Genomic DNA, 19,066 nt, shown 5'->3' with positions numbered 1-19,066 from the left:
TACTCAAGAGTAACGTTATTTAGTAGATAACTGGATGACTGTCATATAACTTCTTTTTTGACATGTCCTATAACTTGATGTGACAATGAAAATCAATAATTATATAAAAAAATAATAATAATAAGGGTTTATTTTTATTATCACGTCATCTCAGTTGTATTGTATGGCAGTTGTATAACAATTTACAAAATAGTATTACTTATTTATTTTTCTTCGGGAAAAGGCAGTTACAAACATTTCATTATTTCCTTAAAATTGGCTTTTTCTCTAAAAATTTGAGAAAACTCACAAAAATGGCAATTCAACAAGCTCTCACGCTATTTCAAATTTATTTTTTTGTCAACAAAGCTTTCCAAATATAAAGAGCAAAAACGTGAAAGTTATTTAGTTTTTTAAGCTTCTATATTCATTTTCCTTTCTCTCTTTTATCTATCTACCAAGAACAAAGAAAGAGCAAAGGAAGATTAAAAAAGAAAAATTTAACTAAAGTAGAGAAAGATGTTGAGAGTTTGATGTTTAATTCATTTTAAAAGTGGCTCTTCAAATTAGATAAAATAAAAGAATTTTTCTTTTCAAATTTAACTTTTGTTTGGAGAGCTCAATAAAAATGCTTTTATAAGATTTTGTATGGAGTTACTTGACTCTTGAGATTTCCAGAATATAACTCTTACATGTTTAAAAAGGGAAACAACAAATTAATCAATAGAAATGCTCTTATGGGACTTCGTATGGAGTTCCTTGACTCTTGAGATTTCCAGAATATAACGCTATTCTGTTTATTTTGACGTAAAATGTTTTCAGCGGAAAACATTAACTTGAAAAATGATTTCCTTGAAAACATTTTTTTAGGTGGTTAGCGTATATATACTAGTGCTTTTCTTAAAAACGTACAATATGTTAGCTAACTGAACATAATATGTTAGCTAACTGAACATGCGGTTTTTTCTATTCTTTCTTTAAGTTTATGCTCTCTTCATTATAGCTTGTGTAATTTTATATGTGGTATTCATTTAAATTCTAACTGTTCCTTAAGTTTAAGTTTATGAATTATAAGGTTTACCAGAGCAGTTAAATGTGATTATTTTTTGAATCAATAAGAATTCAATTTATTCACTTAAATGGAAAAATCTAGAGCTGGAAAAGCTCTAAAAAGAAAGAGCAAATTACTCGAAGGTAACAACATAAAAAATGGTGTTGGGAATCTCTTCTATCCATATCCTCTCACCTATCTCCCTAATTGCGGCCTTTGCTAATCCATGAGCAGCCCCATTTGCCATCCGTTTTACATGTCCAATCTCCCATCTTCTAAAAGCTTTCAAGACTTCAAGAGTATCTCCCATGATATGACATCAACAACCTGCTTGGAATCTCCTTTAAGGATAATGTCAAAAAACATCAAGATTCCTACTGAATTCTGCTGTACCAAGGGCCCCCAAAGCTTCACCAATGATTAGGTCTTGTAAGGTCTCCAACGTTCTTTTCTTTAAAACATTTTTATTAAAACACTTTCTTCTTTAAACTCATATCAAAACATATTTATCTCATATCATTATTTAAATCGAGATACAATTTATTCTTCTTTAGAATATATATATTAGGGTTGCGCAGACTTTGTGACCTTGACAGCGACTATGATCGCAGACCTACCGGTCCACGAATTAACTTTTTGGTGCACTTAGCGTGATTGTTGATGGGAGTTTTTAACAAAGCCTCCTTCAATGGTTGCGCTTCTATCTCGGCGTCGGTACTAAGTTCTATTTTATCTTAATTCTCTTGTGGCCAAAATAATCTTCTCCACATGTGTCACCATCTTATAAACTTCTCTCATTGCTTTGACTTCTCTTTATGTATCTTAGAGAAGTGTGTATGGTGGTTTTTTTTTTTTTTTTTTTTCATCTTCTTCTTCTCATATTCATCACCTTAAAAAATAATAATAATAATAATAATAATAATAATAAAATAGAGCTTTTCCAATCCAAGAATAGTACTTTACTATATTTAGAAAGTATTTTCATGGTGAGGAACTTTCTAGAACAAATATATATGTTATGAATGATACAATTTTCCATAACTAACTTTTCATTTCGAGAGCTCTTTAAAAACATTTCATGCAGGCAAAGCAGGGTCAGCTCAATCATTAGGCAAATTAGGCAGCCGCTTAGGACCCCAATTTAATAAGGCCCATAATTAATAAATATTAATAAAAAAATTCCATAAAAAAAAAATAATAAATTAAAGCCCTTATCACCCTCAATATTCTTTAAATAAGGCCCAATCATGGTAAATAAGTAATTTAAAAAAGACCCCAATTTAGTAAGGCTCCACAATTAATGAATCCTAATAAAACAATTTTCATAAAAAAATTAAAAAAAATTAAAATTAAAATTAAAAATTAAAAAATTAAAGACCTAATTGCCGTCAATATATATGCTTAAATTAAGCCTCCAACTTAATTTCAAAAAGGCATTAGTATCATTTGATTCACATTCCGAAATAAAAAAAGGCTTAAAAATTGATATCAATAAATAAGAGAATCAAAAAATAATAAAGATATTCTTAAATAAAATGCAATCTTAAAGTTCCATTCTTCAAGGTTGTAGGTAAATATTATTTTTTGGCCTTGTGAAATGACAATACCTGTTACAATTACTTTTGCATAAAGAAGTTTTTCAAAATTAAAATTGATAAAATTCTACTTATATCAATAATGTCACAAGAGAGATTCAATGGATTAGCCATATTATCGATTGAAAAAAGAATGTTAAAAAATCTTGAATATAAAAACTTAATCGGTAATTTTGCACCCCAAAAAGCGAGAAGAATGATTTTTAAATAAAAATATAATTAATATTAAAATAAATATTATTTAATTAATATTTAAATATAAGGAAAATGCCATTGCAAGAATATAAACCAGTTTAATAAAATGACATGTGTCTCTTAGCATGTGAGAAGCACAATTTTTTTTAATAGCATATACTTCTTACATATGTTTTTAATAACATTAATAAGAAAACATGTGTTTCTCTCATGTTTTAGAAATACATAAGGCTATGGTAGAGAATGAAGGCTAGGGCTCGTGTTTTGTGTTCAATTTTGTCTCCAAGGTTTGTAAGGAAATTTGGAAAGATTATTTATTTATTTATTTTTTGCATGCTTATGTGGCTCATCTAAGGGCTAAGATTTCCCTCCCTTTTCAAAATCGCTATAGTTAATTTGTTATGAATTTGGTAGAATCCATTAATTTGCTATTTAGCATTACTGTCGGATTATTAGCAACTACTAAATAGCAGCCACGTGTCGCCGCTATTTGTAAATAGTGGCCACTTTTTGCTCATTAGCGGCGACTTTGGGTCGCTGCTAATAAGCCTAGTTTTTGTAGTGACATTGGTGTAAACTTGACGGTATCAATGGATTTGAGGGCCTTTCTTTTCTCTCTTTTGGTCGTGAACTCCCATAGTCCCATTCAAAACAAACCTCTCTCTTCTTCTTGGGGACCCAAAACGACTCTAAGCATTCTTTGATTGTGGTCCAACACGGAAAAACTTGCACTAAGGTCCTCAAATCCGTTGATGCCGTCAAGTTTACACCAATGGAAATTTGACCCTTTGTTTCTAACTACAGAGTAAGTCCAAGACTCTCTTGACAGGTTTGTTTTAGGGTTTAGTATTATTTTCATCCTTTTAGAAGTTATTATTGGATGTATTTGTTTTTTTTACCTAAGATTCAGTTTTTGCGTTAAAGTATTTAACTTTTATTAGTTTTTTCGTTGAAAGTATGGATCTCAATGTGTAGGTGAATAATAGTGAATTTTTGTTTGAACATGCATACAATGAATAAGACCCGTGTGTGTATATATATATAAAAAAGTTCTATGAAAGATTCAGATCTTGCAATGGATTTGTTCTAGCATTTGATAACAAGACTTAAAGATTCTTATACATTTTAAATTATTTTTGAATGGTTATGTGGGGGAGACGAACAAGAACAATAATCAAAATGTGGTTAGTGATTATACGTCAAAGCTTGGCATTGAGTTTGATTATAAACAAGAGGCATACAACTTTTATAATGAGTATGAATGAAATTGTGGATTTAGTATTCGTAAATATTGGTGTAATAAAAGATAGGTAGACAGCGTGGTAACTTCAAGACAATTTGTATGTTGTAAATAAGGATTTCAAGATGAATGGGAGAGAGATGGTCAAAAAACATATGAGCGAGTTGAAACAATGACAGGTTGCCAAGCACATATGAAAATTCGACTCGGTAAGAAAAACGAAAAGTATTATATACATAGTTTTGAGCTCAGTCATAATCATGCTCTTCATGTTTCACAATGTGCTCACATAATGCCATCACAAAGCAGAATCTTACAAGCACAAGCATTGAAAATCAATTTGGTTGATGAGAATGGTATAAAATTGAAGGATTCGTATGAGTTTATGGGTAGGCAAGTTGATGGAAGAGATGTTCTTGGTTCCACCAATTCCCTGGCATTTATCTTCTCTGTTACACTCAATTCTTTAAAAATGCTATTTACAAAAATTATCGTAACTCAGATTTCACCCAAAAAATATAAAAAATAAATAAAAAAAACTCAAGAGACAAATACAAAAAGAAAAAATCAAAGGTTAAATAAAATATAAAAAAATTATTGAATTTTGTTATGATCTTGCTTGGTGTAACCAAGAACATCTCTTCCATCGGCTGGCCTACCCTTATACGAATCCTTCAATTTTATGCCACTATTATCAGCCACATTGATTTATAATCCTTGTGCATGTGAGATTCTCCTTTGTGATGGCATCATGTGAGCACATTGTGAAACATAAAGAGCATAATTATGACTAAGCTAAAGACTATGTATATAATATTTTTCATTTTTCTTACCAAGTCGAATTTTCATATGTGCTTAGCAATCTATCCTTGTTTCAGCTCGCTCATATGTTTTTTGTCCATTTCTCTCTCAATCATCTCGAAATCCCTGTTTACAACATAGAAATTGTCTTGAAGTCACCACGTCGTCTACCTGTCTTTTATTACACAAATCTTTACGAATACTAAATCCACAATTTCGTCCATACTCATTATAAAAGTTGTATGCCTTTTGTTCATAATCAAACTCAATGTCAAACTTTGGCGTATAATTAGTAACCACATTATGATCATTTTCGTCTCCCCCATATAACTATTCAAAAAATAATTTAAAATGTGTAAGAATGTTTAAGTCTTGTTATTAAATGCTAGAACAAATTCATTGCAAAATATGAATCTTTCATAGAACTTATATATATATAAAAGTCTTATTCATTGTATATGAATGTTCAAACAAAAATTCATTAGCATCTATCACCACTATTATTCACTGGCACATTGAGATCCATACTTTCACCAAAAAAATCAATAAAAATTGAATCTTTTCACGCAAAAACTGAATTTTAGGTATATATATAATAACTTCTAAAATGATGAAAATAATACTAAACCTTAAAACAAACCTGTCTGGAGAGTCTTGGACTTACTCTGTAGTTGGAAATAGAGGGTCAGATTCCCATTAGTGCAAACTTGACGACATCCGAGGATTTGAGGGCCTTAGTTCAAGTATGCTTTGGAGTCGTATTGGGTCCCAAAGAAGAAGAGAGAGGGTTGGTTTGGATGGGAGTTCACGGCCAAAAGAGAGAGAAGAAAAAAAAGAAAAAGGAAGAGAGTTAATGGATGGAATACGGTTATTTATTTATTTTATTTTATTTAATTCACGTTTTTTCTTCTAAGAAGAAATCCCAGCCGGCGCAGGAAAGCCAAATCCACAAAAGAATTGAAGTTAAATTAATAAAATAACGAGCTTTCCATATCAAACTAATTTTCAAAATTTAAACTTCTAGAGAGCTATGAGTGGCCAGGGTTATTAGTTTAGGATTTTTGTTTTTGTTTTATGTTTTTTTTACCATAATTTCGAAAGCCAACTTCGTAAAATTCCTATTATAGAATTAGGCGAAGGGTTAAATACTATTTTGCCCCCATGTAATTTAATAACTTTATTTTTTGTCTCATAGGTTTTAGTTTTTATCACATGTAGTACCTCGGTTATTCATAAAGACGGAGATGGTATTTTCGTCCAAAATTTGACAGAAATCCACATCAGCGCCCCTAAAAACTCTACACGTGTCCATATACCTAATTAAAAAAAAAAAAAAAAGGGAAACTTCACTAAGCCCTCTTGAACTTCCGGCCGATTTTGCAAACCCTCCTGAACTTTCAAATCTCTCATTTTGGACCCCTCTGTTAGTTTTCAACGTTAAATGCCCATTATAACCCTACCCAGCCCACTTGAAATTCTAAAAATGCCCAAAACTACAGCACCCACCCCAATCCAAAACGACACCGTTTTGGGCATTAAAATTATATATATATTTTTCTTTTTTTTAAAAAAAAAAAAAGAAAGTGAAAAATATTAAAACTAAAAAAAAAAAAAAAAAAAAAAGAGAAGCCCAAAACGGTGTCGTTTTGGGCATTAAAATTGTTTTTTTTTTCTTATAAAAATAATAATAAAAAAAAAAAAAAAAAAAAAGGGGAGAAAGAGATCGGGGTGGCTAGAGCCACCCCTTGGCCAAAATGGGGTTGACCACCCCCAAGGGCCTGAGGGTGGTTTTGGCCACCCCATACGGCCGGTATGAAGAGAATCTTAGTCCTGTTGAGCATGGAGGGAAGCATAGCTTATATAACTCAACGTTGTTCCAATCGCCACGACCTATATTTCATATTTGGCTTTCGTAGAATACGGTGCTGGCAAGTCAAACATATGATCATTTTGCGCTCGGATCTGAATTAGAAAAATGACAAAAACTCCCCCTTAGTAGGGGTGTCAACCCGGTCCGGTTTCCCGGTTTTTGGCCAAAACCGGAACCGGAACCGGGGTACCCCGGTTCTCAATTTTGAGAAACCGGAACCGGTTCCGGTATTACCCGGTCCGGTAACCGGTTTTTTTTAAAAATTGATTTTTGGGCTTATTTTAGGTATTGGGCCTAAAATAAGCCAATTTTTTTTTCATAAGTTGGCCCATTTTTTAAAAAATCTATTAGTTTCTTTGTCTAAATTAAAGGAGCTTTGTTGTAATTGTTCCAAATAATTAAAAAATAAACCTTAAAAAGTCCAAAAATCCTAAAAAATCATTGTTTTTGCCTATTTGGGCCTTAGAAATAAAAATTTAATTTTTTAAAATACCCTAAACCTAAACCTAAGTGTAAAAAATATTAATATATATAATATATATATTAATATATAAATATAATAATATATAAATATTATTAAATAAAATGGAAACCCGGTTCCGGTATTTCCGGTAAAAACCGGGTGCCAAAAACCGGTACCGAAACCGGGGTACCCGGTTTTTAGATTTTTCAAACCGGAACCGGAACCGGTTTCCCGGTTTCCCGGTTTTCCGGTTCCGGTTCCGGTTCCCCGGTATTTTTTGACACCCCTACCCCTTAGCAAGTCAATCCCTGCCCATGGGTACCCGGGGGGTCATTCCTTAGAAATAGAGGCAGAACTAACATTTAGAATTTGGAGAAATAAATAAATAAATAAATTTGAGGATAAAATTTTAATTTTTTTAATTTTTTGGAGAAAACATGGTGAAGCCCCCAAGGCACCATGTAACTCCACCACTGCTTAGGGAGTACTGCTACTGCTGGGATTGGCCAGCGAGGGGATTCCCTAAGGTTTGGTATTAACGGCCTATAGTAAATTTACTTCATTCTCAATGAACTCTATTCTTTTTTTTTTTTTTTTTTACACGTCCAAGGGGGAGGATGAATCAAACTAGTGATCTACGCTTCATTAGGCGTGGTCTCAGCCGATTGAGCTACCTCTTAGAGTTAAAATTTTAGCCAAATTTTAACTCTATTCTCTAGTTAAAATTTGGCTAAAACACCATTTTTTTAAAAAAAAATTTTATCTACCAGTTATGCAAAAGTACAAAATAATAATTTCTAAATTTTACTCTATTCTACTTAAATATAATTTTTATTCATTTTTTATTCTCAAAAGCACATCTACAAAGTTACAAACCCATAAAAGTGAGGGAGAGAGAAAGTGTGAGGGAAAATATAAAAACATAAAGGGGTAACTCACTTTAGATTTCTGAATTATTACGCAATATGACAAGCTCCCGAACTTCAAAACCTCTTAATTTGAACCCCCTGAACTTTTAATTGCAATCAATTTACTCATTTCCGTCAATTTTTGCCGTTAAAACCCCTAAAAAGATAAAATTACCCTTTAAATTTCTTTTTATTAAAAAAAATTGAAAAAGTTTTTTTTTTTTTTAAAAAAAAAAAGGTCACAAGGTGGACCAACCGTGGATCACCTTGTGATTTTTTTTTTATAATGTATATATATTTTATTCTTTATTTGAAATTTTATAAAAAAGTTATGGTTATAAACGTCATTGTTTCACTTTTAACCTTTAAAATCTGACGGATAGGTTCAATTTTTTTTTTTTACATGTCCACACAAGAGGGGGGAGGGGGATTCGAACTAGTAACCACCGCTTCATTAGGTGTGGTCCTAGCCGATTGAGTTACCTCTTGGGGACACGGATAGGTTCAAATTGACTGCAATTGAAAGTTTATGGGTTCAAATTGAGAGGTTTTGAAGTTCAGGAGACTTGTCAAATCGCGTGGTAATTCAAGCGTGTAAAGTGAAGTTACCTCAAACATAAAAAATGGAGTAGAGAAAAAATTTTGTTCTCCAAATGTGGGGAGAGGTTTGACAAACCTTAAAATTGACGGAGATAATAGACTGCTTGATAAAGCTTGCTTTTTCGTAGAATTTAACCAAATTTTAGTTAAAAGTGAATTTTAAAAAGCTCAGTGAAGATGCTCTTTGAGTATTCCCAATGGAAGAGCTAAATTTTTATGCAAAATGACTCTTAAAAACTCACTTTATCTACTTTAGCTAATGAATTTTTAAATGCATTCTACATCCGATTAGCTATATTTTTATTTATATCCTTTAAATATTTTTTTTAATAAGGATTGTATTTTTCCTAAATATCATATTTTTCAACTTTTAGGCAAAAAAGAGATGTGGTGAGGGAAATAGTATGAGAAAATTTTGGAAAAAGAGAGATGTGGAAGAGAAACAGCAGAAGAAAGTTTTGGGAAAAGAGAAAACATGTGAGAAAAATAATAAAAAAATAAAATGGCTCTTGAGAAAAGTGTCGCTATATGTAACATTTTTTTTTTTTGGCTAGTCTAATAAAATATCAATTTTGCATTTTTTTTTTTTGGCTAATCTAATGTGAGGTTATTTTACAAATATGATTAGCCATTTTAGATAAATGTACAATTTAACTTGCTCTTAGAGCATTCCCAATGGAGGAGCCAAATTTTTATGCAAAATAGCTCCTCAAAACTCACTTTTATCTAGTTTAGCTAATGAATTTTTAAATGCATCCACATCCGATTAGCTATATTTTTATCTATATCATTTAAATATTATTAAAAGTGAGAAAAGTTTTGGAAAAAAGAAAACATGTGATGAGAGAAAAAATGAGAAAAGTTTTGGGAAAAAAAGAACATGGAGAAAAAAAAAAAAAAAAAAAGTAGGAAAAGATTTGGAAAAAAGAGAAAATAGGTGAGAGAAACAATAAAAAAATAAAATAGCTCACTTAAAAAATGCTACTACATTTAACTTTTTTTTTAGCTCTTCCCATCAAATATCTATTTTACATTTTTTTTTAGCTAATTCAATGTAGGGGTTTTTAAAACATTTGAAGAGCCATTTTAGATAAAAGTAATATTTGGCTCTTCCATTGGGAATGCTCTTAGTGATTTATTGTACATTTTGTCCTAAAAACTATTTTAAGAAAGAAAAAAAAAAAAATTAGTATGACTGCCAGAGGGTAGGGGTGTCAAAAATAATCGGAAAACCGGGAAACCGGAAACCGGGGACCGGTTCCGGTTCCGGTTGCCAAAAAAAAAAAAAAAACCGGGACCCCGGTTCCAGTCCCGGTTTTTGGCACCCGGTAAAAACCGGGAAAACCGGAACCGGGTCTTATTTTATTAAATAATATTTATATATTATTATATTATATATATTAATATTTTTTAATTCTTTTAGTCTTTTACGTAGCGTTTAGGACCTTAGTCAATTAGGTTTCTCACTTTTCCGGTTTTGAAGGTTTTAAAATGATTTTTATGGTATTTTAAAAAATTTGAATTTTTATTTCTAAGGCTCATATAGGCAAAAACATTGATTTTTATTTTATGATTTTTAGGCTTTTTTAGGTTTATTTTTTAATTATTTAGAACAATCACAATAAAGCCTCTTTAATTTAGACAAAAAGATTAATAACTTTTTTTTTTTTTAAATGAGCTAACTTATGAAAAAAATAATTGGCTTATTTTAGGCCCAATACCTAAAATAAGCCCAAAACACTAATTTTTTTCAAAAACCGGTTACCTGTAAAATCGCGGTTCAATAGGGACCCAGCGAACCGGGGTTCCATTTTCTCGTTTCAAGGGAACCACTAGGGTTTCGGGTTCGATTTCCAAAAATTGAGAAACTGGATTGACACCCCTACCAAAGGGAGAGAATAAAAAAGAAAAAGAAGGTGGCGTCATATTCCAACCTCCAATTTCCGAATAAAATATTTCCAGGAAGAAGCTCTGATCCAATCACACAGAGTAGTACATCGACCATCACGCCACCCGATCTCCCCCCAACCCACTATCCCACCCACGTACACGGCCACGTGGCACTTCATCACTCTCTCTCTCTCTCTCTCTCTCGCTTTTTCTCTGATATCCTCCACCCGCTATGGATGCCCTCCTTTACAGCCCAACCTCCATGGCCAAGCGTCCCTGCCCCTCCCAAACCCCCAGGCCCCAACCTCCGCTCAACCAAATGGACCACACGGACCACCTTCTAGAAGCCTTCCTAGCCCTCACCGATTCTCCCTCTTCCATCGACCTCTCCTTCGACCGCCTCCTCGACTCCCGGGCATCCAGTGATGTGGATCAGACTCTGCTCATCAACCGCGCCCTCCGGTTGGGCACCGCTCTCCTCGGCGCCGCCAACCGCTCTGCCCGAAAGCGCGCCTCCAAGCACAACTCCCTCGCTTGGGCCCTCCCTCCCGACCTCACCATCAAAGTATGTGATCCTCTCCCCCAATTTCGCAATGCTCCGTTTTGCTTCGTGTGATTATGTGCAATTTCTATAGGTGCCGCGAAATGTGCTTTTGTAAGATTGATATTGAAATAATGCGTGGGTGAGAAATTATGATGTGGAATGTGTTGCTGTAGATAGATGGTTAGAATGTAGATTCTTGATGGAATTGGTGATCATGATGGTCTTGATCGATCTTTAGTTTGATTTTGCGGCGATGCCGAAACTATTCTATAAATCTACACCTTACAGAGGCTATAGAGTAGTTACTTGTTTAGCATCGAATATCAATTTTGAAGCAAGGTCTCTAGTTACGCTTATTGATAAATCAAAAATTGTATGTTTCGCACCCTTCATTTACGTGATGATAATTGTTTGGTGCATTTTTATGATGATTTATTTAAGTATGTGGAGAGTATTATGTGGTGATGTAGGTCTTTTCCATGCTCGATACGCAAAGCCTATGCTATGCAGCGGCCACATGTTCTCTGTTCAACAAGTGTGCCAGGGATCCTTCATGCTATGCTAACATTGACTTGACAACAGTTGTCCCGAAAGTTAACAATGCAGTTGTTTCCACAATGATCCACCGTGCTGGAAAAGCCCTTCGGTAAGAATTTTCGGCTAAAAATATCCTTCATATGCTCCATTGTATTTTCTTACTCCTATGTGAATCTCGGTGTCATTATAATATGTGCTTCCTGTTTCCGTTTGTTTTTAATTGCATTTTTTTTTTCTGATTAACTTAATAGTTACTCTTTTTTTGTGAATTGTGGCTTAAATTCCTGGTAAAATGTTTACTTAAGCGATGTTGGGGTTTATCGCACAGATGTTGAAAACTGACTGAACTGAACTAGAAACTTTAACTCCATAGAGGGCAAACCATTATCATTTGGTTGGGCCTGGATGGTTACTTGGTTAATCCATCTTATTGGCACTGGTGTCCATAAGTGCTAATTTCCATTCCAGTCCCCTCATTGTCCAATAGAAAATGAGAAAACCAGAATTGAAACATCTTGTGATCTAAGTTTATACTTCTGTCACTTTAATTAGGTCTATTTTAATATAAATGGGAAGGATGATGGGGACCTACCATTTGATGATCTTGTGAAACTCTGTTGCTCTACTTAGTTTCTAAAGTAGTCATTGCAGATGATCATAAAGTGTTATAGAAAGTTTCATGTGTACCGGTTGACTACCCAAGTTTTTGGAGCAATTAGCTGTTCTGTCTCCCTGTATGCTTTAATTATTCAATGAAATGTGTTGGCTCTTTTTTTTTTTGGTAATTTTGTGCTTTTTCTCTATGCCTCTTTTGGATTATCCAGGTCTCTTAAGCTTGGTGTAGTTCCGGGCCCAACGGTTTCACCTGGATCTTGTCAGCCGTTGGTTTATACCATCAGAAATTCTGTGGATGTATCTAACTTTTCCTGGAATGATAAGAGATCAAGACAAGGGAAGGAGTCATTGACTCTTACTAGATCCTGCTTGAGCCCTTTAGTTGCTGATAATGCTGCTCCAGGGTACCTTTTGAATCCTTGCACTTTAAAATTTGGTGTTTATAGGTGTTTTCTTCTTAATATTTTCATTTTCATGTTGTAAGGTCTCTTTTGAGAAGATTGCACCTTTACAATATTGAAAGAATGGATAACACATCACTTTGTGGGGCATTGTCGGCTTGTCCATCTCTCCTTGATCTGGAAATTGTTGGCCTGTAAGTGATTTTGAGCTGATTCATGCTTCTGTTGATTCTTGCTGGTTTAAGCACTTGATCTAAATTTTGTTGGCTTTAGATGTCTCTGAGCCAACGCTTTCTTCTCTGCATTCTTGTTGATTTAGAACACTATAAGAAGGTATTTGAGCATCAGCTCATGGCTACTGCACAATAGAATGTATGCCTATGTTGTTACAGTGTAGGAAGATGCATGAGTGTGTAAGCAGATAGCCTTTTATTTGTAACGTCTTGGTTGCTTTGGATGCTGAATATATGCATTTTTGTCTAATGTCATCTGAATTTTGTTCTATTTTAGGCTACTCTTGATCTTTTTTACAAGCTTGCTTTTGATGATGTTCATTCTGAATTTGAGTACTTGAATTTGTTGATTTTCAATTAAAGAATACATTGTATATTAACTTCACTTAATAAATGCCTTCTTTTATTAGATTGGTCCTTTAGTTTTGTAATGAGCACAATCTCTTGTCCTTTATAAAGTATATATCCATTTTCTTATTTCTTTAATAACCTATTTTTTCACTTTTAATGATTTTCTTTTGAATTGAATAGTCATGTTGAATTGAGGCAAACATTGATGTCAGTGAGTGCAAACTGTCACTTAATAGAGCGACTGTTCTTTGAGTCTTCAAAAACAGGTGTAGTATCTCCTTCATAAAGATGTACTGTTATATATATATATAAATCTGCTTACCATGTGTTTTCTGAACATCAGGCAGGGATGACAGTTTGAAATCACCAACCTGCATTGATCTGGTAAACAATTGTCCTCATCTGACTTCATTGGCGCTTAGAGGGTTTAAGCTCCAAGATCATAAAGTTCGCATACTTGTTAAGGTATGTTCCTTGGCAACATTGGAATTAAAGATCTAGGGTATGTATTTGGTTTTTGAGATTTTTTTCCATGTGATAATGCCCTGAATCTTGTTAATGGCTCTGTGTGGTTTCATATTGCAACAGTAGCAAGTAAACGCAAAATAAATGAGTATTATGACTAGAAAGGACATGCAAACTGACTCCATGTAGTTGAAGGAATTCTTTTTTCTTGAGTTTTAGGGGCATACTTGATGAAATGTAGGCTTGTAGGATGTCGGATATCCAGAACAGAGACAGTTCTGTTGAGATTCTGACCGGAAAATTAGGCATTCCTTCACGTCTGAGCATACTTTGTTGAATTCACTTGATAGTTCATGGATCAGGAATCTTTTTCTTGTACTCATATACTGTTCCTTTTCAAGTTGGGTTTCTAGCTAAAGTAATCTTGCATATATAGTTGGACCACAATTTCTTGTATTTTCCCTCCAGTCAATTTTTGTTTAATATATATTTCTCCCCTTTTGGAACTTCTTATATGAGTGCACCAATAAAACATAGTAGTAGTGGCACACTTTTTCTTATTAGATGGGAAGTATAAATTTGCAATCTACGTAATGGATTTGCTCCATATTGAGAAACATATAAATCTCAGAATACATGGAGTGATGAAGACCAAGTATAAAATTTACAATTTAGATAATCGATCTGTATTCATATTGGAAAAAATGTAAAGGTGAATCTTATATATGTGATCGTTTTAGAATTCATCTAGGTCTTATAAGTTGCTATTATCAATCATGCCATCAAGTGTTATTTGAATGTTCCTCATTTAACATTGGCCACTCCTTAGCCTCTCTCTCTCTCTCTCTCTCTCTCTCTCTCTCTCTATATATATATATATATATATATATATAGAAGGTAAGGGTTTGAGACACATCCATTGCTTTGAAATGAACTTCTACGTTCTTAATCTATTGGTTAGATGTATCATGCTCAACGTTCACTGCATATTGTTTAATTGGTGATTTTCTTGGTAATTACTTTGGCTCCTAATATGAATAGAAAAACTTGGTTCTAAATTAGTTACAGGGAACATCTTTGAGTTAAACTTGTGATAATCTATCTTTCTGGCAGGGATTTCGGAAGCTAAGATACATTGATTTTTCTACATCATACTCGATCACCGGAGGCTTTTTAAGGTCTGTTTATCTTCTATGGAGAAGACCTCTTGAGAATCATTCTATATTTACTGTTATTAAAGCATCTCTTTTACATACACTGTCTTATTAGATAAACTAACTTTTTAATCCTTAGGAACCTTGGGAGCAGCGTGGGTGGGAATCTGCTTGAGGTCTTGATTTTACGGGACTGCATGCATCTCAAAGAGGCACTATGATCTCTCCCTCTCCCTCTCTTTTTTTCCCACTCTCTGTCTCAAACACAGATTTGTTCTGTGCAGGTAGAGGTTGCGCGGTTTTTGACAGCAGTTCTTGCAGGGGATTTTAAGTGCCTCAAACATCTTGTGGGTGGACGGCAATTTATAATAACCTTTCTATGCAATTTTGGCGTTATGGCTTGATGTTTAGTTTCTCGTCTAATTCTGATTACTGCCTCATATAGGACATATCCAATAAGGAAGGTTTAGCCTCAGAGGGTGACTGGTATAACAGATGCTACAACTCTAGGTAATGCTTCTCCGTTTGGATTGTTTATGTCATAACTGTATGACCTTTTTTTTAAGCTAATGTTGGTTCATATTTTGCAGAGTCATTCCTATAAAGCAGGTATTGGCAGAAAGGCCTGAGATGTGTTTGCTGGCCGAGTTTCCAACTGAAGGAAGGTTGGTTTAATCTTCATGTATTATGGTTGATGAAATGTTTTTGGAAGCATGCATGACACTGTTGTTGTCTGGCATTCTGGGTTGTGTTGCAGCTTCGTTGATATTGATCAAATGATTGACAGTATGCAAGATATTGAGGTCTTTCTGCCATCGCAGCTTAGCAGTCATACATCAGATGCTTCAATGTTTTTGAGTTCATCCGAGAGCAGTTACAACAGTGATCAAGGTAGTGGTAATGAGGACGGGCGTGATGCCAGTTACGTAATTTATGAGGAAAGCTCAGATGAGGTGGACTTTCTGATGCTGTAGGAGAAATACCCATTTATGGCGACGATTGAAATTTGTGGCCACTCAAGGGACTGGGTACTGCTCTCTCTCTCTCTCTCTCATATGGAAATCGTGGAATCTGGTCATTTGGGAGGTTGGGATTTGTGTTTAGTAGTACTTGGAGTTGTGTTAGCTTCTTAGCTTTATAAATTGTATTCTCAGGATCACTTTTTAAGTAGCACCTTTCCATGTTCATAATACAAAAGTCTAATTCAGGGAAGGCTTATTGAGGACCAGAGATTTGCATTTTGTAGGAGCATTATTCTTTTTTCTTGGTCAGTGGTCAGGAGTTGCTTATATTATTATTCCCATGAAGTGCAGATAATAATTGCACATCTGTCCTGCAATATCTGTGGGCTTTAGTTAGTAAAATGTGATACAGTTTGATAAATTAAATTGCAGCCATGTTTTGTATGTATAAATGTATTGTGTGTTCTCCAACCCCGTTTTTAAAAGTGTTATGTATCTCTTAGCGTAGGAGAAACACTTGTTTTTTTAATAGCACACGCTCAGAGAACACAGCATTTTTAAAGACTGGCTTTGGAGAAATTTGGTCCAACCCAGTTCGGAAGAAATTTATATCCGTTTTGTAAAATGTTAGAAACTCATATGAGCTTCTTTTTTGGTCTTTTGTATTTTGTCTGAGCTACATACATTTATGAGCTTCTGCATCTCTAACAGCGTGCTCTTATTTACTTCAATTACTAGAGAGGAGGCTTTTATGGAGCGCATGCTGAGGCGACGTTGACAAATTCATACATGGACCGTGTGGGCCATCTCATCCTTGACTTTATAGCAGTTCTTGGATGAGGATTTTCGAATTTGCAAAAATAGCAGGTTGGTTTATGGTGCCCATTTCCGGGTACTTTTTTTCTCCAATTTACAAAGACTAGAATGCCACCCGGAAGGCCTTTCTCCACCCCACTCCCACACCCCCACCACCTTTTTCTTTTAATTTTATCATTTCCCCGGAAATTTTCATTTGTTGTCAAGCATGCTTATTAGTCATGAGGGTACGTGTTGATGCTTTCAGCTGTCTATATTTCAATTGGTATCAAGAGAGCCTTACATGATTTTTTAGTAATTGTAACTATTATGAAATGATGGTTGAATCTCTTGTATATTCATTAGATTGTTTACTACTTTATATTTCTTCCTCTAATATGATAGTCATATGCTAATACCAATTTTATCAGTCACACTTGGATTATCCTACGGCTTTCTGCAATTATTTCTCATCCTTGCCAGTAGATATTGATAAATAATACATTAATACGTTCATATGGTGTAATGGAAGTGTTGGCAGAATGTATACTTTTTTTTTTTTTTTGTTGTCTTTGAAATGGAATGGGGTTATGGTTCTTCGGGTAGCAGTGATTCAATTTATTTTGCCTTAGCTTTTAGAGTTGAAGCAGAGTAATCATCATTAATTAAGAGACGATCTCAATGAAAATTAAAATTAAAAAGAAAAAAAAGGATACGAGTAGATTCTCTGAGCAAATTAGCGTTCGAAGTTGCTATGAAGTGTAATATTGATGTTGATTTGCGCTGTCATTACTAGATTGTATTCGGTAGTAGATTTTCCCCTTCACTATTTGATACTTGAGAAATCGTAATGTTCAACCGATGGTGCCAACTACCAAGTAATATGCCTTATTTGAAGTGAGCTTGTATCTCTAAGTTGCCGTCCTAATTGGACACAAATTTTCTTCAGACAGGGAGGAAAGAGATACTATTTTGTATTCTCATTTCTCTTTTTTTTTTTTTTTATTTAAATCAACTTTTAGATCTATCCCTATTTCACATGTGGGGTTCTACATATTCAATGGTTGATTTTTAAGAAAGATGAGAGAATACAAAATAATAAGTTTGAGATAGAAATCTCTCCAATCTATTGTTAAACTGTCTGTGTCCTTAAACAAGTAAAAAGCACAAGGTTTTTTAAACTATCAAATGAAAAGCAAGCTAGACCAAAAGGAAAGCAATCTACTCATTGAAGTTGGACCAAAAGAAAAGCAAGCTTTGTATTCTAAATTCAGCCTATAAGAATAAGCAATGAGATTAATTCTTTTTTTTTTTTTTTTCACTTGGAAAATTTACAGTTAAGTTGTGGAAATATTTAACTAAATTTTGGTCATCCGTTTGCAATTTGATAGGCTAAGAACATTCACAATGGTCTTTAAATTTGAGGAGAAAAATTCACTTTATTAAATTTAGAGAACAACTTTTAAAATGAATCAAACATTAAACTTTCTATATCTTTTTTTACTTTATTTAAATATTATTATTTTATTAGTTTTAAACCAATCAAGAGAGAGGGAAGTAAAAAATAAGCTTAAAAAATTATAGAACTGTAACTTTTTGGCCCTTCGAATGTAGGGATAGTGACAAGAATTAAATATGAAGTAGAGAAGGGAGATTGTTAGATGAGTGTTTTCATGAATTTTGTTAAATTTTTATAGAAAAGCTAAATATAAAGAGTTCATTGTGAATGCTCTTAATAAATGCTTGTTTTTATTGGGAAGTGGCTTGAAAATAAAAAAAAGCACAGTATAAAAAGGGACAAGGGAGTATGTTTTAAAAAAATTCACAATTTTTAAAAATGAGTTCAGAATTTTTAAAATATTAATTAAAAATGAAAATAGTCCACATACCTGCTCAAATTACCATTCAGCCCAAATTTTCAATTGGGACAATATTTTCCTTCCAAACTATCAAAATTTTGTCAATGTCTCCATACCCATAAGGTGGAAAAGAAAAAACAAAAATACCCTAAATCTCTTTTAAAAAGAGAAAAAAAAATTCAAAAATTCAAAAATAATATATATTTTTTTTTCCAAAAAAATCCCACACCCTTTTAAACCTTTTTTTTTTTTTTTAATTTTTTTAATTTTTAGTTTTAGTTTTAGTTTTTTTTTTTTTCATTATTATTATTTTAATTTGATTAAGGGTATTTTGCATCATTAGGAAGACATTGACAATTTTTGATAGTTTAGATTGCAATTGAAAATTTGTGAATATTGTCAATTATGTGGTAATTTGAAAAAAAAGATTATTGACTTTTTTTTTTTTTTTTTTTTTTCTTTTCTTTTCTTTTCTTTTCTTTTCTTTTCTTTCAGGTGGTTAAATGACATTTATCCGTTTAACTAATTCAGTTGAGAGAAAATAGCTTTCCAAATTAG

At 33.3% G+C, this 19,066-nt stretch overlaps 1 protein-coding gene across 2 annotated transcripts; it reads left to right on the top strand.

Moving 5' to 3' along the window:
* The first annotated feature begins 10,669 nt into the window (after positions 1 to 10,669).
* Positions 10,670 to 17,079, top strand: LOC132172081 (F-box protein SKIP17-like). 2 transcript variants are annotated; one of them, XM_059583518.1, is made up of 13 exons: positions 10,670 to 11,157; positions 11,607 to 11,782; positions 12,498 to 12,692; positions 12,773 to 12,883; positions 13,454 to 13,539; positions 13,617 to 13,738; positions 14,852 to 14,916; positions 15,032 to 15,068; positions 15,177 to 15,239; positions 15,338 to 15,402; positions 15,483 to 15,557; positions 15,650 to 15,920; positions 16,593 to 17,079. In XM_059583518.1, the coding sequence occupies exons 1-12, from the start codon at positions 10,825 to 10,827 to the stop codon at positions 15,864 to 15,866; spliced, it is 1,545 nt and encodes a 514-aa protein (XP_059439501.1). In that variant the 5' UTR covers positions 10,670 to 10,824; the 3' UTR covers positions 15,867 to 15,920; positions 16,593 to 17,079. The 2 variants fall into 2 exon arrangements, with proteins under 2 accessions (XP_059439501.1, XP_059439500.1); XM_059583517.1 differs by having other exon boundaries at positions 10,671 to 11,157; positions 15,032 to 15,104.
* The last annotated feature ends 1,987 nt before the right edge of the window (positions 17,080 to 19,066 follow it).

Source organism: Corylus avellana, chromosome ca2 (genome assembly GCF_901000735.1).
Source record: "Corylus avellana chromosome ca2, CavTom2PMs-1.0".
Taxonomy (NCBI): Eukaryota; Viridiplantae; Streptophyta; class Magnoliopsida; order Fagales; family Betulaceae; genus Corylus; species Corylus avellana.
This window is presented reverse-complemented; position numbering and strand designations above follow the sequence as displayed.